Source organism: Anabrus simplex, chromosome 1 (genome assembly GCF_040414725.1).
Source record: "Anabrus simplex isolate iqAnaSimp1 chromosome 1, ASM4041472v1, whole genome shotgun sequence".
Classification (NCBI taxonomy): domain Eukaryota; kingdom Metazoa; phylum Arthropoda; class Insecta; order Orthoptera; family Tettigoniidae; genus Anabrus; species Anabrus simplex.
In genome coordinates, this window is record NC_090265.1 from 1,078,645,182 (window position 1) to 1,078,670,055 (window position 24,874).

General features: G+C 37.7%; 1 protein-coding gene across 1 annotated transcript in view; it reads left to right on the forward strand.

Moving 5' to 3' along the window:
• LOC136858059 (probable E3 ubiquitin-protein ligase HERC1) overlaps nt 1–24,874 on the forward strand; it is an 850,878-nt gene that overhangs the window by 554,502 nt on the left and 271,502 nt on the right. The window contains exons 48-50 of the mRNA XM_068225263.1: nt 19,538–19,668; nt 21,015–21,187; nt 22,084–22,286. Coding sequence (XP_068081364.1) covers nt 19,538–19,668; nt 21,015–21,187; nt 22,084–22,286 — 507 coding nt within the window. The remainder of the gene's footprint in view (nt 1–19,537; nt 19,669–21,014; nt 21,188–22,083; nt 22,287–24,874) is intronic.

Below are 24,874 nucleotides of genomic sequence, written 5' to 3' on the forward strand. Positions count from 1 at the left end.
TAGTTCATGAAAACCTTGGGTGATTAACCTATTAGCGAAGTCACTGGTTATTATTCGTCAAGACTTTCAAAATTTAACACTCGTAAAATGATATGTCTCTGTATACGAGGATTATGAGTACTTTCAAAGTTCACCACTAGCAAAGTCCTCATCTCTGAATAAATGCTGGCAAAAATAACACGAGTCCCTTCTCATGAAACTGACCAAATTTAAAGTTCATCACTGGCGAAGGTACAAGTCTTTGAATGAACACGGACGAAAAACACAAGTCCATCCACATGAATAAATTTACAGTCTATCACTGGCAAAATTTATAAGTCTTTGAATCAACACTGGCGAATGTACAAGTCTTTGAGTGAACAAGGACGAAAAACACAAGTCCATCCACATGAATAAATTTACAGTCTATCACTGGCGAAATTTATAAGTCTTTGAATCAACACTGGCGAATGTACAAGTCTTTGAGTGAACATGTACGAAATACACAAGTTTATTAGAGGAATGAGTCTCTTAACACTCGCAAATATTGCAGGTTCAATTTATGAATTCGTTCTTTAACATTCGTAAATAATGTTAATGTTAATGTTAATGTTAACATCAATAATTTCAATACGGAACAATGAAATTTTTATCTTTAAATTCGTAAATAATACAAGTCCAATTATGAATTTAACACACGTAAATAATGCAAGTCCATTTCATGAATAATTGGAAAAATTCCAATTTCGAACACCCGTAAATATTGTAAGTTCAATTATGAAGACTTAGAAAATGTTCTTTAACACTCGAAATATTGCAAGTCCACTTGAGAATACTTGGAAGAATTCGTTCTCCCACACTCGAAGAAAATACAAGTTCACTTTATGAATACTTAGAAAATTACAGAGTTCCTCGTCGGGACTGTCACTACACGACGATAGTAGCAGCGAGAGTATCCACGCTGACTACTCAGCTGTAACTGAGTGAACAGGCTACAGTGCGCCCTCCTTTTATTCGATCCGGGGCGTCTACGTCACAATACGGCTTGACTGAATATCTCCTGAATCCCTCGATGAATTTACTTCAAACTCGAGCATTGCGACGTTCAGGTGATCCCAAACAAGATGACATATTGCTCAAGCCGCTAGCGTAATTATTACGGGAGTTACAAAATTTTCCCCGTCAAACAATCCAGAAGATGTGACGTGGAGTCTAGAATATACGAGTCCAGGCTGGGAACACGTGCTGTGACGGGCGGGCGGTCTAGGGTGGCTACGTCACAGCTCACAGCTGTCCTTCACTCGTTTGCTTGGCCCGCTGACGGTAAACAAACCAGGCGTGCTCAGAACATTACACGTGGTAATTAAATGTAATTTATACTCAAAAAATACTCATGTATAAGTCGTAACTGGTACAGTATCTAGTCTATATAGACTTGGGCTGAGTAGCTGATGTGGCAAAGCGCTAGCCTTTTGAGTCTTGACAACAGCCTAAGGGGCTGATCTAAGAATTAAAACATATCAGCATATCAAGTCTGTATAGATTTAGGCTGAGTAGCATGTCAAGGCAGATGAGTAGCTCAGGTATGAAATCTACATGGCTGATCTAAGAATCATAAGACAGAGATGATGTTGAAACATAGCTATCAAGTCTATGTAGATTAACTTAGGCTGAGTAGCTCAGGCTGCAGTGTATACTAGCCTTTTGAGTCTTGAAAACTGCACGGTTATGAGTCTAAAATTTAGGCTATTGCTGAGTTGTTAGAAAATGGTTGAACAGAATGTAATATAACTTGAAATGTAAAGGTCAGGAATAAAGGGCTATGATGCAGTCTATAAATAATTTTGTTCATGCTAGCATAAATGGTAATTTAGGGTGAAGTCTAAAATTTTATTTTCATATAATCATGTTATCAATGGTTCTATTGAAAAATACTACATAACCAAAGTTGTAGAAAAAAAAATTCTAATCATTTTCATCTTGACATGTTTTACATGGTGAATTTATACTTTTGCTGAGTTGCACGAAAATAGTTGAATAGAATGTAATAAAACTCGCAGTGTAATAGTTAGGAATAATCCCCTATCACGTAGGCTATAAATAATTTTTATTCATGTTGAAATGGTAATTTTCGAGGTTCAAATCTCTATCTCATAACTTTGATTCTTAATGGTGGTGCAGAGGAAAGCATGTAATGAGGTATAAAGTTTAACAGCAATTCCGTTCACTCTATTTGAAAATGATGTAAGTTCAATTGTCTGTTAAGATGTCAGAGAGATATATCTGAGGTTTACACAACTCTTTAACAGAATTGAGTAGTAAGTTAATTTTTGAGGAGGAGGAGGAAGTTGCCATGCATTACTAAATCCATGAGGAGGAGGAGGTGGTCATAAGCTACTATGTCTTTGAGAAGGAGAAGGTCATACGCTACTAAGTCCATGAGGAGTCAAAGGTCATACGCTACAAGGTATATGAAGAGAACATACAATACTGTGCCTCTGAGCAGTAGGAGTAGTTTATTGTTTCAGTGACGTAAATATGTTGACCAGCTTAGTGTGAAAATGAGAAACCACGTAAAACTATCTTCAGAGCTGGGGTTCGAACTTATTATCTCTTGAGTGCAAGTTCATGGCCATAGGACCTAAAATCCATGTATCTAAATACTTCTATGTAAGAGGAAAGCACGCTGACTGCGACTCTGACATTGACTCCATGCTAAGTTCCATAACTTATCCTAACACTCTATCTAACTTTACCCTGCAAGGCAAAGTCAACGTTTCAAAGCCTGATGCTGCATCAGCAGATCGCACGTGAAATACAGATTTTTAAGTTTATCTATAAAGCTGAAGATACCCCAATGAAAAGGGCCGAAACTAGTCCTCAATAAAAGATAATTCTTTTAAGTATATTTTATGTTTATTATTAGGAGCAATCTTTTCAGTTCATTGTCAGTTTTAATTGTTTTATCACTTTTTCATGAATTCTTATGTAATTCACTTATCTTTTAGTTGATTTCTATGTATTTCACCATTTTTTGCAATTTGGACAAATCTTGTAATGGAAACCACAGTATATCACAGGACATCATCCACCAATTTAATTTTTTTTTTTTTTTTGCTTTACGTCGCACCGACGCAGATAGGTCTTATGGCAATGATGGGATAGGAAAGGCCTAGAAGTTGGAAGGAAGCGGCCGTGGCCTTAATTAACGTACAGCCCCAGCATTTGCCTGGTGTAAAAAATGGGAAACACCAGGCAAGTTGGCCGTGCGGTTAGAGTCGCGCAGCCATGAGCTTGCATCCGGGAGATAGTGGGTTCGAGCCCCACTGTCGGCAGCCCTGAAGGTGGTTTTCCGTGGTTTCCCATAGTAGAATATGAGACTGTTACTGCAGAATAAATATGTCATTAATTTGCTATAGTGCAAATTTTTTTTATTTTTTTTATTTACAGGTATGTTATAGTTTTAAGTGTTATATTTCATATTTCACCAGACTGGAAAAACTTAAAAGTTATTTTAACTGAGTCAACACTGAAAAAGAATGGTTTCCTTTTTAACAAATCAACGTACATATACTCTATGCTAAAGAAATTATTTCTGAGCAGTTATTAGTGTAGCAAAGTGAGTTTTCTAGAATTCTTAGGTATACACATTACTATTATTAGTACTGTTGTTGCTATTAGACCTATATAAGTTATTGATTTTTACTTTAAGATTCATTATAAATTAAAATTATCTCAGCTTATTTAACTTGTTTTTTGAGTCCATAGACTGGTTTGAAATAGCTCTCCATGCCAACCTACCCTGTGCTAATATTTTCATTTCTGCGTTACTACTACATCCTACATCTGCTCCAATCTGCTTGCCTACTGTTCTTATTGCCTACACTTCCCTCAAAAACCAACTGAACAAGTCCTGGGTGTCTTAATATGTGTCCTCTTATTCCATCTCTTCTTCTCATCAAATTTAGCCACATCAATCTCCTCTCACCAGTTTGATTCAGTATCTCTTCATTTGTGATTCGATTTACCCATCTCACCTTCAGCACTCTTCTGAAACACCGCGTTTCAAAAGCTTCTATTCTCTTTCTTTCTGAGCTATTTATCGTCCATGTTTCACGTCCATACAGTGCCATGCTCCAGACAAGAAAATTTTCAAAAACATATTTCTAATTCCTATATCAATGTTCAAAGTGATCAAATTTCTTTTCTTAAGAAATGTCTTCCTTGCTTGTCCTAGTCTGCATTTTATGTCCTCCTTACTTCTGCCACTGTTAGTTCTTTTACTACCCAAGTAACAATATTCATCTACTTCCTTTAAGACTTCATTTCCTAATCTAATAATATTTCCTGCATCATATGACTTTGTTTGACTGCACTCCTTTACTTTTGTTTTTAGACTTATTTATTTTCATCTTGTGCTCCTTGCCGAAGACTCTCTGTCCATACCATTCAGCAATTCCTCTAGATCTTCTGCAGACTCAGATAAAATAACAATATTATCGGCAGATCTCAGGGTTTTGATTTCCGCTCCTTGGATTGTAATTCCCTTTCCAAATTCCACTTTAATTTCCTCTACCAAATGTAATATATACTTTGAAAAGGAAGGGGAAAGATTACAGCCTTGCCTCACTCTTTTCTGGATTGCTACTTGTTTTTTCACAGCCCTCGATTCTTATCACTGCAGACTGATTTTTGTGCAGACTGTAGATAATTCTTCTTTCTTGGTATCTGATCCTGATCACCTTCAGAATCTCAAATAGCTTGATCCAATCAGCATTATTAAATGCCTTTGCTAGACCTACAAAAGCCATGTACACCGACTTGTTCTCCTTAATTCAGTCCTCTAAGATGAGACGTAAAGTCATGATTGCTTCACATGTGCATACATATCTTCTGAAGCCAAATCGATCTTCTCCCAATTCAGTTTCCACTTGTCTTTCAATTCTTCTGTAAATAATACATGTTAAAATATTGCAGGCATGAGATACTAAACTAATAGTGCCTCAGTTTTCACACTTGTCATCATCTGCTTTCTTAGGAATAGGTATAACAACATTCTGCCTAAAATCGGATGTTATTTCTGCTGTAACATACATCTTACACACTGAATGGAATAACCTCACCATGCTGTTTTCTCATAAGCCAATCAGTAATTATGAGGATAGGTCATCAATTCCAGGCGCTTTGTTCCTGTATAGGTCTCTCAAAGCTCTGTCGAATTCTGACCTCAAAATTGGGTCTCCCATTTCATCAGCATCAACAGTTTCTTCTTGTTCCAGAACCTTATCATCTACTTCTTTAACTTGATACAACTTTTGGATATGTTCCTGCCATCTTTCTGTCTTGTCTTCTTTCCCTAGAAGTTCTTTTCCATCTGAGCTCTTAATACTCATAGACCTAGTTTTCCTTTCTCCAAATGTTTCCTTGATTTTCCTATATGCAGCATTTACCTTTCCTACAACCACACGACCTTCAACATCCTTTCACTTCTCTTTCAGTCAATCTTCCATAGCTGTCCTTCACTTTCTATCTACTTCGTATTTTAATCACCTGTATTCTTTTCTGCCCTCCTCATTCTATTTGCATTCTTGCACTTTTGTCATTTATCAATCAGGTCTATTTTCACCTCAGTTATCCATTGATTCTTAGTTGATCTTTTCTTTTTTCGGCAACCCTACTGATCTCATTTTTCACAACTGTTACTTCCACGTTTTCATTTAGTCCTTGTGCAACAGTTCCTTGAAACATTCCCTCACTCTCTTTTCTTTCAATTTGTCTAGATCCCATCTTGTGGCATTCCTTCCTTTCTTCAATTTCTTCAACTTCAGATTTTATTTCATTACCAGCAAGCAGTGGTCAGAGTCCATGTCTTCTCCTGAGTAAGTCTTGCAATCCAACACCTGATGAAGTCTGTTTGATACCGTCTGGTGCCTCCAGGCCTTGTGGTCTTTGAACCAAGTATTAGCTAGGACTAAATTATGATTGGTTTAGAATTCAACCAGCCGAGTTCTTCTTTCATTCCTTTGTCCGAATCCAAATTTTTCTTCTGCTACATTCTCTTCCGTGGCCTGCCACTGCATTCCAGTCTCCCATCACAATTAGATTCTCATCACCTTTTACATATTGTATTAAATCTTTTACCTCTTTATATATTCTTTCGATTTCTTCATTATCCACTGAATGAGTAGGCATTTATACATGTGCTATTGTGGTGGGCATTGGCATATATCTTGACAACAATAATCCTTTCACTGTGGTGGTTTTAATAGCTTACCTGCTGCCCTACTTTCTCATTCATTATTAAACCAACTCCTCCACATCCCCTGTTTGATTTTGTATTGATAATTCTGTAGTCACCTGACCAAAAATTCTGCTCTTCCTGCCAGCGTACTTCATATAAACCAACTACATTTAACTTCACTCTATCCATTTCCCTTTTCAGATTCTCTAACCTACCACAACAATTCAAGCTTCGAACATTCCCACTCCAACTCGCAGAATGTCAGTATCCGTCTCCTGATGATTGCCCCCTCTCGTGTAGTCCCCACCCGGACATCTGAATGGGGACTATTTTACCTCCGGAATATTTTACTTAGGAGGAAGCCATCATTAGTACATCATTCATAGAGAGAGCTGCATGTCCTTGGGAGTTAGTTACAGCCTTAGTTTTCCATTGTTTTCAACCGTGTAGCAGTAGCTGAGCCATGTTAAGTATTATTACAAGGCCATATCAGTCAATCATCTAGACTTCTGGCCTTGCAACTTCCAAAAGACTATTACCCCACTTTTGATGAACCATTCATTATTCTGATCTCTCGACAGATACCTATCCAACATGGTTGCACCTATGGCTCGGCTATCTGCTTCACTGGGACGCACAAGCCTCTCCACTGAAAAAGGTCACATGGTAATTGATGATCTGAACCATAATAGTCAAAAGGCTACTGTACTTTATTTATCGCCGGGCTGAGAGGCTCAGACGGTTAAGGCGCTGGCCTTCTGACCCCAACTGGGCAGGTTCGATCCTGGATCAGTCCGGTGGTATTTGAAGGTGCTCAAATACGTCAGCCTCGTGTCGGTAGATTTACTGGCACGTAAAAGAACTCCTGTGGGACTAAATTCCGGCACCTCTTCGTCTCCGAAAACCATAAAAGAGTAGTTAGTGAGACGTAAAACAAATAACATTAGTACTTTATTTATCACTTTACACATTCCTGTCTTATTTTTACCACCTTTTACATATTTTTTCCACTGATAATAAAGCATTTATTCACCACTTTTATAAATTCCTAACCATTTTACACAATCTTCTTTACTGCCAAAATTAATAATATTTTTTTTATAGAATTAATTGTTATAAATTTCTTATGTTTAATTATTGCTTGTTTCTTGCGCTTTTTTTTTTTTTTTTTTTTGTATGAAAGTTGCCCTTCCTTTCTGTATTTTCTTTAGTCGCACAAATGTAGATGTAGGTTTGGTGTTTTGACATGATTCGGTTTCTTTCTTTGTACCATATGTATGTTGAAGGTGTATTATTTCTCAAATTGTAGATTACATTTATCAGTTTGCTACACTAACAGTGTTCAACAACATGAACAAGATTACAAAACTGAATTGTTTTGGTGATTGATAAAACTTCAGCAGTAAATTGCTCTACAGAAGTGAGAAATAATGTATAATGACCTTATGGGTTGTAATATCTCAACAGTGATATGCAAGTATGTTTCTACAGAACTTTCATTCTTTAGATTGGATAGAGGATCTTAGAAATATCTTGTCTGTTTTGAACATGCAGCTTTTTCAAATGATTCTGCAATGAAAGGAAAACGAGCCACTGGTGTAGAGAATGGAGTAAAGCATCAGGGAAATCAACTACATTCCGTGACAGTCACTTGGTGTTTGGTGCAATTAAAACACTGCACTAAAAGGCCAGTGAATGGAGGTTCTTCAGGTGACTTATCCTGACTGTTCAGTCTCATTAATTGCTTTTTGCACTACTCTGTTGCTAGCTGCACTTGTACTCATGGCTTCATGTATTATTCAAACTATTTGAACCTGGATTTAAGTTGCATGGTTGGCAATGTTATGTGCTCTATGGGGTAGTCATTTTGCATAGTGATTTTGAAGAATAGACTACAGAACAATTTAACATGCAGAAGAGAAGAAGCTACAAGAGTTTTTGGTGCTGTTGACTGCATGCATTGTCTACTTTAATTTGCTCATTGTGTTCTTCATATGAAGCTTCATATGCTTCAGCAGCAAGTTGATAACATCTCATGACGTTATTTCAGAATGTTGTTCAAGTACATTATTATTTCAGCAAATGTACTTTCCCTGCAGAAGAATCTTCTAACTTCTGCATTAATACTGAGAAATGTGATTACTAATTCACTTAGCAAGTGTTGACAGTTGTACCCTAAATTTTAAATAAGTTGAATGTTTCTTTTCTCTTCTGTTTTCTACAGTGCTATGTTTCACACTCATCATTGGATTTGCATAATTATCAATTGGTTTAGAGATCCGGCCAGTGAGGGGAAGTGTGTGAGTGAGCAGAAATGCGGGAGTGAGAATGCTGACTTCCCCTTCTCACTTGGTGTTGTGGCAATGTACAGTCGACCCAAAATATTTGTCATAACGGACATGTAACACCCCGCTGATTGTCTTGACACAAAACATGTTCAGTTATTGGAATTCTCTTCCAGCTCTAAATTAGACACATGAACGCCTTCTATACTGTCACAGATAGACCTGATGTACACCATTCACCATGGTTACAACACAATGAGAAATTAGAAAGCAGTGCACACATTTAGACAGCTGAGTATAAACTTATGCACTCCTCTGTCCTTGTAGCAGAAGCTCTGATTGGGGGGGCTACACTACGCTGGATTGTTCAAAGTGTGCATGCATGACCAGGCATCTTCCTAGCCGACCTGTTCTCTTATCAAACAGTTCACACATAAATCATCAGACATTTTCATCAGTATGTGAACCAAGGTATTTTATTTATCGGTAATATGAAATTACTGTTGCCCCAGTCTACTGGTTAAAGTAATTGTTCTGTGTACGTTTTTTTATTGATCTCTTTTTTTATTTGAACTTTTAATTTAACTGAAATTGTGTCCTCCTCCTGATTGATGGACAACATGTATCATATTTCACCGCATAATCGTCGCCACCGCGTAATCGTCTCATCCTATATTTTCAATATAATTTTAACATTTCATTGCATTATCGTCACACATCCAAATTTTGTTCATCAATCTGTTTAAAAGGCAAATGAAACTGCAGTGTAAGTTGCATATGAATGCGCAATTTTAATATGTATGTGGCTTATCGGCCGTTTGGCAACACAGGCACATTTGCAAGATGTCAAACAACGTATAAATAAATAAATATTCCGATATACGTACAACGCACTGATTACTGGTAGTTTGGCAACGTGGTCACAAGTCAATGTACAATTTATTCACCAGTGACATATTACGAGTTTTCATTTGAAATACGTAAGGCTCTAAGTTATCACTTATTGGCAACATCGCCGGAAAATACCGACACTGGACACACTAAATTATTGGTAGTTTGACACCGTAGTCGCGAGACAGTGTACATTTTATCTTCTTCTTCTGGAGGCGCCTTCTCCTAGCGAAGGTTGGCGGTCCACATACCCAGCTCCGGACGTGATGTTGCAGCATGGAAAGCATCTTCTGAAATGCAGTTGTGCCATCTTCGGATGTCCTTCAGCCATGAATTCCTCCTCCTGTCAACAGACCTTTTCCCCTGAATTTTGCCTTCAATGATGAGTTGTATTAGCTGGTACTTCTCACCTCTCATAATGTGCCCTAGATATTGGGTTTTTCTTTTTTTTTTACAGTAAGTAGTAGTTCTTTATGTTTCACCATGCGATGAAGGACTTCATCATTTGAAATTTTCAGCACCCAAGGTATTCGGAGTAGGCGGCGATATAGATACATTTTATTCACTTTATTTTATTTCATTTGAAATATGTAATGCTGTAAGTTATCGTTTATCGGCAACATCGCCGGGAAATACCGGCACTGCACACGCTTGTTTTGTAGTACAATTTTCAAAGCCTTGCAACCAGGGGTGCTCTGGTATCAGAACGTGCAGGTAAGCAAAGCAAAGTCACCTCTGTACAGGCCATGAAGGCCCTTGGAGGAGTGGAAAGTAAAGGCTTCCACCATTCTTAAACTCGGCACGTGATGGGGTAGAGTAGTTAGCTCTACGCCCGGCCACCTTTGCCCCCAGGAATTAACCTGGTACTCATTTTTGGTGTATGCTGAGTGAACCTCAGGGCCATATGCACCTCCAGAAGTGGAAATCTTCTTTCTTAAATTTTACGACTTCCTGACGGGGATTCAAACCCACGTCCTTCCGGGCAAACCGAGCACGCCTTTACCGCCTTGGCCAGGCAGCCCCTCACAGGTAAACGGTGACAAAATGAGTTAATGAGAATCTAATTCACGAAAAGGAAAGTAAATATTTGCTCTTATTAATGTTAACATTTCCTTTTTTTTTCATAACATCATGTTCTTGTGGTCTGCTACAATACATAATCGAACATTCCGGTACTGAGAAATTTACTACTTATGTTTGCGCCAGGAAACTTCATACTTACTTCCTCAAATTGGAAATGCTAATCAGGTGCCAGTCTTTTGCGATGTGCCTCGCAACAGCACTGTTGTGCTAAAATGATCATGAAGTGTATAATTTTATAAAAATCAACGGTAGTGAGAAATTACAATGCACAACTGACAGAAGAAACTTGCTGCCTTACATAATATTCAAGTTGAAAACGATGTCTAAGCAGATACAGTTTCCTCATGGAATTCATGTACGAGTGCAACGAAAGCGTGGATGCTCGTAGAACTCGTGCTAGACTGGGTTAAAACTGTGTGGAATAGAAGACCCGATGTACTATTGAAACATGTCACCGCGTAAATGAAGTGGAGTAACTTCTCCTTCAAAGTACTACACAACAGAAGGTCATTCCCGATGGCCTGACATCTACTTTGCAGCAACTGGACATTAAAAAACCATTTAAAGATCACTTACATCAATTTTACGAGTGGGTGATGAGAGCAGCGATCAGCAATTGACACCCACAGGAAATATTAGCGTCAATCCTTCGACTTATTATGCTTGTAGACAATGAAGAGTTGGGACCTTATACCACCTGAACTAGTCTCCAAGAGCTTAAAAAAAGACTTGGATTTCGAACGCCTAGACGGATCCCAAGATGATGCAGTGTGGCAGAATAACGAAGAATCTGATACTAGTATGAGCAGCGGCGAGGATGATGCATCAGATACCGAAACCATTGATAGCGACACAGAAGATTTTGAGTAATTTTTTTTACTGGGAAGTTTGTATTTCATAATAATGCAATAATTTTGATAGTGTAATATTTTAAATTTTAATGCTTCGATTAATAACAATTAATTAGTTCATTTTTATTTTCAGATTGAAGAAACATTCGCCCATCTGTTGTGATTAAATGATTAATTTTTATTTTGACTATTTTAATTATATTGATGTATTGCACCCGCCCCTTCCCTAAAATGGCTCCGGCATGAGATCTACAGGGTCGCGCATGGGTCTGAGAAATTATAAATAAATAGGCGCTGAACTAAAGTAATCCTTATAGGCATACTGTGTAGGAAAATACGGGTCATACCATACTAAAATGAGAACACATTCGGATTAAATTTTAGCTAACAAGGACGGTTTATTTAACCTTGATGATGATGAGAATGATGCATTGAGATACACTGATGAACTACATTAATATTTATAAGTGTTGTTGTGAATTATTCTGTGGACGTTGTCCATTATGCGTGATAGAAATGAGTGAGTTTATCGCTAAGCGATGTATCATGACATGACGCGAACGGAAAATTTTACCACAACACTGAGGCTATATCATATCACTAACACATAAAACTAACATGCACGCGACAACATGTCTGAGCAATCCCTACTCTAATGAAGACCTAGATTTCCCAATGAAATGACGTAAATGAAAAATACACACATATGAAACAACACCTGGGTTCGAACTGACCCTCGCTAGTATAGACGGTGCCGGGCCGATGGACAGAACCACCGCGGACCTTATTACAATCAAACATGACACATAGAACACATAAAAATCATACATGATATGCAGCAAATACGTGAGGCACTCCAATCTTCTCCTTGGCATCGTAGGCTTCCAATGCCTACGCTGAGCATTGAACTGATAACTCCTTGCGATGAAAACATGGTCCTGTAATCCCTATCTATATATTATATTCAAACAATTAACAATGATTCACTGACAAACATTAGCATTATCGGCCGGATCACTTGTTAATAGATACACCACTCTAGCTTGTTGAATAAATCTCATATTTAGCCGTTCAAAGAGGCCAACTTCCCTTTAACAGAAATGTCCCTCCTTCCTCAGCTACGGGACACCCACACAAAAAAAAGAAACACAACTGGGGCAAGGTCGGTTGGCCACGTCCGCCACCCTAAGGGTCAATAGCCCACATAACAAGCGTAACATTTCCTTTCAAAAGGAAACAAGAACACTTCACACTGAAGTACATCCACAAAATAATCGATGGGCTCATTCCTCAAAAACCACGCAAATCGCCTTGAATTCAACACATCTTTTGTCAACAGTATCACGTCACTTTACCGACACCGGTATTACAATGCTAATATTCGCATGACCATTATTATTATTATTATTATTATTATTATTATTATTATTATTATTATTATTATTGTTGTTGTTGTTGTTGTTATTATTATTATTATTATTATTATTATTATTATTATTATTATTATTATTATTATTATTATTATTATTATTTCCATCTTTGACTGTCATTCCGCATGACTCACCTGGTGCTTTGATCATACCTGGTCATCGTGGAGAATCTACTTTGCACTCACAATTTAATTGCACCCTCAACGGCAATTCATCCCTAATTAATAACTTCTAAGTATTGATAGTTATACCCGGTCACTTTATCATCACACGGCAATGCATTGAATAATTAATTAATTCATTAATTTGATATTCACACGGATTAATATTTGACACACGCATTATAGTCACATCCTGATAATCCAACTTAAATATAAGACTCTCTATCTAAATATATCAGGGGAGGCCTTGGGTTATCAGTTCTGCTGGCGCTTCTTGTAGCTCCATGCCTTCACACAATATAGTACTTACCCCTTTTTACCTGTCATGCACTTATCAAATTAGAATAATTACACTCTAACTGCAATTCCCTAACTCATTACTACCGGTCTTCTCACGCAAGTAATCAAACAATAATCTCCCAAGATAAAATAACTGAATAAATCCACATGCAAAACTTAAGTATTATATTCCCTAAATTATTTACAATCAATCACTCAGACGTGTCGCCGACTCCCTAAACTAAGAACTACGTGCCCATTTCGGCACTTATATTCAACTACATCTTTAACCTTTTATAGCGTCAGCTTATGATAAACATTTCCCATCCCCACTAAACATGCCAGATATTAGAATTAATACTCATCTCTATCATGATGACGACATCTTTGTCAGGTCAGGAGATCCATCCTGTATTTACTGCTGCTCCATGGATACCACGGTATGCAGCTCCATCACCACTTCAGGATTGAAGTTCATTGGTCCTTGCTGATGAAACCACTGGAAGTACTCCTGTGCACAGACACATCACTATTTAAATTTACACTTCAATTAATCAGCGTTGAACATGAACGTTCAGGCACTACTTTGAATACTATCCCGTCACTCGCGGTTCAGTAGCGAACTCCGTCTATCACAGCTACTTTAGCCTTTGTTGCTCGTTGGCGCTGCCATGCTACAGTAATAATAATGTTATTACATTCCGCGCTGTAAGTTTGCGATACGACACTGTTCATTAAATAATCGCGTAGGTGTCACGAAAAATAAGTCACTAGAACAAAGCACTAGTGCGAGCGTCGCGGATATAGCTCCGCCCTCACCAAGCTGAAAATCCCGAATGACGCTCTTCGCTTACTGCAGTGGTTTTTACAAAGAAGCGATTTCCCCTTCTACAAATCTGCGTATTGCCTATCAACAGCACCCTAGAGGTTTGATAGTGCAACGATCAAGTGACCAAAAACCATCTGATGTGACCGTGACATATCCGCCCAATTATCCTTCATTAGATTTTCTTTAATTAATTAAAGTCCGTCCAGCTTCCCCCTCTCTGCTCTGGTGAACTCCCCTCTGAAGGGTGAAAGGTGACGATGTCCAGATGGCCCTTGGTAACTTTCCACTCATAACTGAGGCCGAATTCTTTCTTGTATGAAAAGTTAGCATGTAATATGACATTAGAGACTCTAAATAGACGGCTCAATCATAGTTGTCTCTTTTAAAGTGAAGAACGACTCCAGAATTCAGATTTCAATAAATTTTATGTCGTAGAGAATTAAGTTGGCTAGTCCGAAATAAAGATGGCTCCGGTATTCCGCTTCGAAAAAAATCTGTTTCCCCTCATTCTCTCAGTCGTGAGGAAGGGATGTTTCTTCTCGAGTGACGCCGTGGGAAACCAATGATTGTATCCCCTCTTGACGCTGGCTAGGCTTGGCGCCAGCTGGGTTCCCCCGTTACGCAAAGGAAGTATCGCACACTGAGTTGCAAATAAAGAAATCCTGTAATATAAATTCTAAAGACTCAATTTATATATCGTAATGATGCGGATATTAATTAATGTCCCTTTTCTCAGATAGCATTGCGTCTGTAATTTGGAAGGTCAGTATTAGCCAAAGGTCCTTAGAGCATGCCCCTGTCAGGTTCAGTATAGGCCTATATGCGATTATAATGTACACCTTAAACTTGTATAAATTATTTGTTTTTCAGTAATACAATACTGCTATTAAAATATTCTTCGCGTAATGGTCGCACCCTACTATTTTTCGAAAAATTTTGGTATAAAAAGTACGGCGATAAAGCGGTGAAATACAGTATTTCTTCCAAAGGCACTATTTCTTTTCCTCTTCATTTTTATTTTTAACTTCAAAGTCAATTCTTTATAAACTGAAACACCAGCATTGAGAACAACAACAGTGCTGAATACTATCATACAAATATTTGTTTTTATGTTATTATTTTCAAGCATATTAGTGACACTCGGTTTCCGCTACTTTTCACATTTTCTTGCATCTATGCTTTCAGTGAGGCTTTTCTGCACCATCACTAATCGAAGGAAAGTATAGGAACACCTCAGACCTAGAACAAAATATGTGTATTGCTCTCTAGAGATCTCGACATTATGAATTACAGATTTGTGCAAACTAATGAAGTCTGGAGTTTTCACACTCAATTTGGAATACAAAGTGAAATTTAGGAACTTTATTAACCATTAGCGATGCCATGGCATTTGAATGTTTTGTTTGGTCCTTTTTATTTTAAATTAACTGACAGGCTATAATGAGAACAACAGAAAACTTTGTATGGAATAGGGAAGGATAAGAAAAAAGCAACTGTAAACAAAACTGTCATCTAGATTTCTTCACATTGTTACTAATAGTTGTGTTCACTCTGTACTCATGATAGGGTAGGACAAAGTGACACAAAATTCAGAGGACATTATGATGTTTAACACAGTGCACTCCCAAGAATTTCAATAATTAATGCACGAACTTGTGCAGATTATTGTGCCTAGCAGAAATGAAGTTATTGGTTAAAATATTGAAATGTATTATGTAAACAATCAAAATGTAATTATAACATTTTACATTATATTGTAAGATACACTATAGTAAAACTGTTTTACAAAATGCAATGTAAATTTGCCAACATTAATATCATTTTATGAAAAATCTTATATTTGGGTTGCTCCATATTAACTGTAAAGGAAAGAAAAATATGTCATTATTCCACCTTGCTTAATACAATAAAACGTGTATTAAAAGAAATTTCACATGCCAGGTACATGTTATGGCCCCATTGGGCCCCCCTTCAGCCTTGAAAACAAAAATACAAATTCTACAGAACATTCTGAAACACAACATTAAGAAGTCCTGTAAAAGATCTATTTTGAAATACTTTATCCCGTTGATCGTTAAAAAACCTAACCAAAAAACACCATAAAGAAAACATACAAAAGCACTCATTCTAGAAGTTTTGATGTAAGAAAATTGTGAACAAGCTTATAGGTATTAATTTGTACAAATTGTATTTTATGTGAATTTATTAAAATTACCTTTGTCACATTTCATTATATTGACCAAGGTGGAATATTTATATTTCTTTAACTTAAAATCTGTCATATCTTCTTGTTTCTTAGATCATCATTTCTTAAACCATGTAAACTACCCAGAATTAAAATCTTTGAAGCTAAGAGCAGAGTGAAAATGTTTTGCTTGCTTAGGACACATTGGCCTAGACACAGAAATACCTTCCACTGATTTTTTTTTATTTTTTTATTAAACCACCATATCATGGCTTCATCGGTCCAATTCCTTGGCTGAGTAGTCAGTGTTGAGGTCTTCGGTTCAGAGGGTCCTGGGTTCGATTTCCGGCCACGTCAGGGATTTTAATCACTTTATATTAATTATTCTGGCTCAATACTTTCCTCCTCATATTCAGACAACACACTACTTTACCAACCACCACAGAAGCACACAATAGTGATTACATCCCTTCATAAAGGATTGGCCTGAGGAAGGGCATCCGGCTGTAAAACGGTCAAATACACATGTGTGGGAAATCCAGTAGAAGAAGAAGAAGATCATGGCTTCATCGAGATTGTCATAGTCTCGATGAAGCCATGTCAAAGTCCGACGTTTTCATTGATTTTCGGAACAAAAAACACACACCTAATGGAAAATTTGATCAAGGTTTCCTTTAGTTTCTTCATGTCTCTCATTTGTTTCACCCACACAAAACTCACCAGGTATTTTGGATGTCAGCTCCCATCCTCTATTCTTTCTACAATTTTCAGTGTTTCACTGATGGTTAAACTTCTATTTTTAATTTTATGACCACTTATATTGAAGGTTGACTCAGCAAAAAAATCACAATCGGATACTCTCACAACTGACTTTGATTCAAAACTTCGAAAAGACTTCTGTAAGTATGTTAGCACTGGCCTTGGATCTCTGGTGCACCTATATTTGCAACTCAATTTAGCATTAGGTCAGCGATCTTGGAGCATGGCAATTGGGAAAGGGAGAGTAGGTTCTGACTGAAAATGCACTCTTCTTGTATTGTCCCACCTTAGAAGATAAGGGAAAGTTACTCCATACCACCCGCTGCAAAATGCCCATGTATTTCCAAGTTTGGAGCATTCTGTTAGCAGTGTGCAAGTAGGCCTACTGTTACACCACAGGTTGAAGTCGGTCCAGACTTTTCGGACCACTAAAATTCAATCTCCTTGTATCACATGACATTAAAATTCCTTTAAATGATGCAGATATTATTTTGCTATGTGTGATGATTAGGTAGGGGCTGCCTGGCCGAGGTGGTAAAGGCGTGCTCGGTTCGCCCGGAAGGACGTGGGTTCGAATTCCCGTCGGGAAGTCGTAAAATTTAAGAAAGAAGATTTCCACTTCCAGAGGTGCAGGTGGCCCTGAGGTTCACTCAGCCTACACCGAAAATGAGTACCAGGTTAATTCCTGGGGGCAAAGGCGACCGGGCGTGGAACTAACCACTCTACCCCATCATGTGCCAAGGTTAACAATGGTGGAAGCCTTTACCTTCCACTCCTCCAAGGACCTTCATGCCCTGTATAGAGGTGACTTTGCTTTTTGATGTTTAGGTACTATAAAAATTACTACTTTATAAAAATTATTATTCAAGGCCTGAGGAACAAAACCAATTACCTGCACATGAATTATCAGGATTACACCGTATCTTGGGCCAAGATAGTCATCATCAAGGGAATGTAATTTTTCTTTGCCAAATTAACATTACCTCTGTATTCATTTTTCTCTAGTACACAAACATTATTTAATACGAAGGCTGTGTGTTTCTTTCAACCTCCGATCATGCACGTGAGTAAACAAGAGATGGTCGGAAGCCAGATCTGTTCATCGTGCAATTGCGCAACATACTCTCCACACCCTTTGCAATTGTTGGTTCCAATGTGCCAGTCGTAGCCAAGCTATGGGCAACTGAACATGGCCGCTATAATCGATACTCCCGCCAAGTGTGTTGCAAGTGTGATGCGTTTTCTGCAAGCAGAAGGATGTACGAGAGGCGTTTGAAAAGTCCATGCAAAAATGAAAACTATTTACGTGTTTGGGGTAAACCTTTTTTATTTTTCGACATAGTCTCCTTTTAGGCATATACACTTCGTCCACCGATATTCTAGTTTGTTGATCCCTTCCGAATAATAGGATTTGACTGACAGTCACAAAACTCAGTAAATGGCATCAGCCGTAATGTTTCTCAAATGTTACCATAATGAGGGGGAAGAGCTTTTAAAGTCTATTGTTACTGGTGATGAAACTTGGGTCCTGTATGACACTCCAGAAACCAAAGAACAGTAAGCAGTGGATGCACCCTTCTTCTCCAAATAAGCTAAGAAAGTGTAAGCTGACACCGAGCAACAGGAAAGCAGTGGCTGTTGTTTTCTAGAACCATAAAAGTGTTTTGTTGGTAAACTTTATTGAGCAGGGGACAACAATAACAAAGGAAGCTTATTGTGAAACTTTACATCGCCTCCACAGAATGATTCAAAACATACAAAGAGGCATGCTTTCATCCGGCATGGTTTTGATCCATGACAATGCATGTCCGCACTGTGCCAACGTGATGAAAGACCTCCTCAAACAATTCAAGTTGGAACTTTCAAACATCCATCGTATTGTCTGGACCTCGCATGTAGTGACTTTCAGCTCTTTAGAGAATTGAAAGCGTGGTTGGGCGGACAACACTTCGCCACCAATGAAGAACTTCAGGAGGCTGTCCAGACACACCTTACCTCACTGGCAGCAGACTTCCTTGCAGAGGGCATCGACAAATATCTCAATCGTTTTGTCTATTATATAGGAAAATAAATATGAAATTACTAAACTTTTAAGTAATGAAATTATTTTGTTATATCTATGTGTCGTATTTTTTATAGCCCATCATACTTTATATCTCATTCTCATTTAATGTTTAGTATGTTATTTTGGACACTGGTAGGGATGATGGATAACAATTAGGCATTAACAACTTTGTGGGTACAAAGTTCATATTTGAGGATTATGGAATGCTAAAGGATCAATGTATTTACAAAATGCCTTTAAAAAATCTGACAGTAAATATTGTTAAGAGAAATTTCAACCACCCTTAATATCTTGAGTCACATCTCTTCTTTTGGGATTTAATATATATATATATACTGTATTCCAAGATGACATCAGTTCACAAATTGTAAGTGTCCATGGGGATCCTGAATTCTAAATGGAAGCCAAATTATTGGAAAGGTACATACTACTTTATAGAATAAAATGACCCACAACAATATTGTGATAAGGTAACATGACTTCTGTTTGATGTTCACAGAGGAGAAGTTGGCAACTAGTCCTGTTGATCCTACTTCAACTAATGGCTTACAACTTGCTGATGCCCTGGCAGCATGTGTGCTCTCCGTCAGGTTGGCTCCTGAACACCGTCAGTGGGCATCACAGCAGTTGGTAATATCTTCAGTACTTTTAGTAGAAGTAGCACAGGTTATTTGTAATTTATTTATGTGATTGACAAATATATTGTTCCAGTTTCAGTTTCTAACAAAATGTGTGTGAAATTCACCATTATTTCTGCTCCCTGTATTGCATTTTAGATTCTTAAGTTTTTCCTGGCAGTAAATTAGTGCTTTTCTAATTGGGCAGTCTGAGCCACAGATTCTTAAACAGCACACTTTCTATACACTTCACAGATATTTTTAACATGTTTTTGGAATACTTTCCCTAGAAATGAAACTGGTACTTATCCATATTTGTAGTTCATTAGAACATATAGCTTTTACCTATCTTACCCAATCATTACTGAGAGATGCGCTTATACATCACTTGGCAATTGGTTACACCACATCTTGTGTTTTTGAATCATAAGACTGCATATGAAACATTTAAATGTACACCTGTCAAAAAATATTAAACTTTCTGGGCAAACTGATTAACAACACGAGTACTGTTAAGATTTAATCCAAACCTCAGACTACTTACAGGTAACTTAAAGAGAGAGATTTTTAATTTTTTATCCACCATCATTAAAGCATTCCTTACCTATCGTGCAATGGAACAGGAACCACCCAGTGTGAAAATATCTGTCATATATAAGAAGCTAGGAAGAAGGGTCCCATTTTGTAGAATTTTTCTTCCCAACGTGCGACAAGCTGATTTCTGTTATTCTATGTTATTAGTCAGGTAAGCATCAACATTCATTAAAGATATTCTTGAGAGATCTTCATTCTTGATATATAAAGAGCAGGATAAACTGACTGTGATACAAAACTACAAAGATATATAAGATATATAACAAAGGATGCAAATATACATCAAACATGCAAAATTGTGAAGAAGGATAGCAAATTATATGAAGGTTAAACGCTATGACAGGTCACTGTGAGTTGTTGGAGTGAAAGACATGGAAAAATAAAAATAACACAGAAGGATTAAGACATACTCTACATTTTCATACACATTCCTGCCTTCTTTGAGGAACTCTTTCCTTGTCAATCCCAATTCTTATTCTATTTCTTCTTAGTTTCCTGTGTGCCAATCTTATGGTAACACCTAGAGTATGGCTTGGAATGACTGGTGTGTCAACGATTGCTGTGATCAAAGGGTTTTTCTTAAATGTAACTACAACATTTTTATGTTCAGCCTCTTCTTCTATCTTATTTCATAAGTTTTATCAAGATTTTTCTGCGTATCATGAAGTGAAAGTACTAATGAAGTATAAGCAGTACAATACTTAGAAAATGAACAGAAATCTTGACTTTGATTAACTTATTTGTATATTTTATTGTTTTCTGCAGGTTAAATGCATTGCAGCAAAAAGTGCTGTGCTTCCTGCCTCATCCTTGGAATCTCTGAACTTTGCAGACCTCTCAGGCGTATTACCAGTGTGCCCTTTTGTGGAGTTGGAGGGACATGGAAATCGTGTCAGCCACTGTGCCTGGTTTGAAGACCGCTCGATGCTAGCCACTTGGTATGTTGTAGGGTTGGCACACTTCAGTGCTATAGTAACAGTGTCTTTCCATTATCCATGCCTAAAGCCACAACACTCACCACTGCTACATTCCTTTTAATTTGGTTCATTTTTAGTCTTTAACTTCAAATTGGCCATATTGATCCTATCATAGTTACTAAAGTAATATGTATTTTGCTATACTCTTGATAATTATACATTCGTAATAGAATACATTAGTCTTCTTCTTTCTTTTCTTCTTCTCGTTCTTCTTCTTCTTCTTCTTCTTCTTCTTCTTCTTCTTCTTCTTCTTCTTCTTCTTCTTCTTCTTCTTCTTCTTCTTCTTCTTCAACTAGAAGGTTGGCAACATTATGGAGGAGTTTTTTGTTTCCCATACTAGATTTGCCATGTTGTGGATGTTGAACCTGTATTGGAGGTTCTGAACCCAGATATAATCTTCTCTGTCCATGTTCATGCTTATCTTGCCTTCTAGCATTAGTTGTATCAGACGTGCATTTGTCATTGTAAAAAGTGCTGTGCTTCCTGCCTTATCCTTGGGGTCTCTAATCTTTGCAGACCTCTCAGGGATATTATCATTGTGTTCTTTTGTGGAGTTGGAGGAACATGGAAATCGCGTAAGCCACTGTGTCAGGTGACTGTGACTGAAATAGGCTGTTCTCCTGTGTTTTGCATGGGTTTAGACTTCACATGTTTTCCTGCCATGACAGGGTATCTTCTCATTGATGATGTAGTCTTTCCATGGGATTTGGAACACTATGATAACACTTCTTCTTGTGCAGTGTTGGTACAAAGTACTGTAAATTTTTTATGTAACCTTGCATAGTGGAAATTCTTGTATATATTATAACTGTTATAATCTTAAATACTATAACAGAATATATCTATTTTACTTACAGTGGAAGTGATGGGACTATACGAGTATGGTGCACAGCAGATTCTAATCAAGCTTTCCTGGAGCATACCCTAGTGTTTCATAAATCAGATGGTCTCTATGGAAGTGAACTGGATGGTGAAGTGATTGGGCATCTTGGCTGGTCAGCATCAGGGAAATATGTGGCTGCTGGCATGGCTGACACCATCAACATCTGGTATCTTCCAGGTATTCATATCATTTGTGGTTTACAGCAATTTTCTGCATACAGTATTCACCTCTTATTTGCCTGTCCTTTTGAGTTTCAGTGCATTAAACTGTAAATAGTACTAATCCTTTTTGTTCACAGAAAATATAATTTTTCTCCATATCTCTTGAACCAAATGGACAGGCTCCTATTCAGAATCATTTAGCAGAGATTACAGTATTTCTTTGTATTTAAATGCTTTTATCATCATCATCATCATTATCATTTCATTTTCCATATATGAATAGGGGCCTCTTAATTTTCTTCCATCATTCTACCATTCACCATCCAGCACTGGGTTCCAATCCAGCTTCCCAATCTGATGCTGTTTTGGACTGAGTCTGTCCATCTCAGTATTACTTGCCCTCAGATTCCCTTCCCGTTCATCATTCCATCATCTGTTTTTGCATTCTTTCATCTCATATCCTTTTAACATGTCCTGATCATCTAAGCCTAATTCTCTTTCCCACCTGCCATAGATGTCTCAATGCCTTTCCAGCTTCCAGGCTTCATGTCACGCATAGCTGCATATACAGTAGAAGTCTGTTATAACGAGAATTCATAAAGGCGAAAATTTTACTCGCTATAGCGGACTGTCGTTATATCCAGTTTTTTGTAAAAGTCGGGAAAACCCCATACACATTAAAATCAGTATGAAATGGCAATCGGTTTGTTCAAAACTTGTGTTTTCGCGGATAATATCCACACTACGGCTTACTTGTTTGTTGCTTTTTGAAATCCGATACTACGTGAAAGTGTGTGTTTAATTTCAGTTTTATATTACCGTATTTCTCCGAATCCAAGACGACCCCCATTTTTTCCTTCAAAAAATTTTAATTGGGCTAAGAAAGTGCTTTGTAAAATCATATGAATGCCTTTCTTATACAGTACGCACTTTTAGACTATTTGTAGACGCCGAACATTGGCTTTAGTTATGCCGTATTTTTTTGCGGCAGTACAATTATGCTTTACTTTAACGGGTTTAATAACCATTAACTTAAAATTGGCATTATAATTTCGAAGGGAACTCGTTGAAAATTGTCGGCAATACACATTCCACGCGTCTCTACAATACGATGATCCATCAGGAAAATATTCTTGCTTACTATAAAACTGTTACTTTCACTCAGCGTCAGATATAACTGGCTGCCGCTACACGCACGTCTTGCTTGCCGGATTTGGCCAACTTCAGTGGCTAACGATGCATAGGTCTTAAACGCGGACTTCGAAAGTCAACGAACGAGTTAACTGCGCCGCGGTATGGCAATTCCGCCCTTGCATTTTTGTGCACATACCTCACAATTTCATCTTCGACTTCTTTAAAGCGTCCTTGTTGCGGGCCCCTGAATGCATTTTTTGTGCAGTATGCATTTTTAAGCTGTCTTAGTCTTCACGGTAATGCTGAAAATTGGCTTTAGTTAGGACTATGACGTATTTTTTTGCGGCTGCACAATTATTATACATTTCCGAGTGCTTAATAGCCATTAACTTAAAATTGGCATCATAACATCGACGAGAACCCATTGAAAATTTGCCGTCAATACCTGTTCCACGTATCTTTACAATACGACGATCCATCACGAAAATATTCCTGCTGTCTATCAAACTTAATTTTACTAAGCGTCAGGTACAACAGACGTGTTATAACTCTGCTACTGAATAGCCGTGGCCTTCCTAAGAATTCGAAGGCTCGCATGTTTTGATGCCATTCTGCAGATTTGGGAAACGTTTTTGTAGAGGATAATAGAATGTCATTCTCTCTCCACTATTTCCCGAGACCCAGTGACGTTACACATAGGCACTGTACAACCGGTCGCAAGGCTAGCGATGTATGATAAAGAAGCGGTCGTTTCTCAACGAGTTTTGTGTGCGCGCACGCGGGGGTGAAAAGAAACAAAGTGGATACTGCAGTAGTTGCCAGTGGTGTTCATTACTATCAGGCCGCGAATGCAAAACGACCCTCGATTTTTCACATGAGATTCTGAGAGAAAAAAAATCGTCTTGGATTTGGAGAAATATGGTATCACTCCAGAGGCTTCTGTGGCAAATATTTCGGTTTTCTTCTTCAAACAGCATCAACTAACCTAACCATATATATGTATCGCGAAATATATTACAAACGCATGTAGGAAATGATAACCTCCTGACATGGGAATAGCTTTCCGAAATTTAACTAGATGCGAGAAAATATAAACTATCCTCTGAAATCAGTGATGTACCCTGCCATATCTTGAGGTGTATCATATTCTTAGTTAATTTCAGTATACGGGTACACCATTACAATTAAGAGATCGTTTACTTCAGCCGTTATTTTTAACGAGTTAACAACTGCTATCGGCCGCGTCATTTACGCATTTATTACAAAAACGTGTTATCATCTTTCATTTCGAATTTTCGTTAGAGAACAGCAGTCGACCGGTATTACTAATCGACTCCAATATCGCCTTCGAATGTTGACAAGAGAGCTCGCAAATGCACATAGCGCAAAAACTATACCGTACCGAAGATGATCGATCGCATTTTGTGGCAAACGTTTCAGTTTTGTTATTCAAATAACGTCACCTCTCCG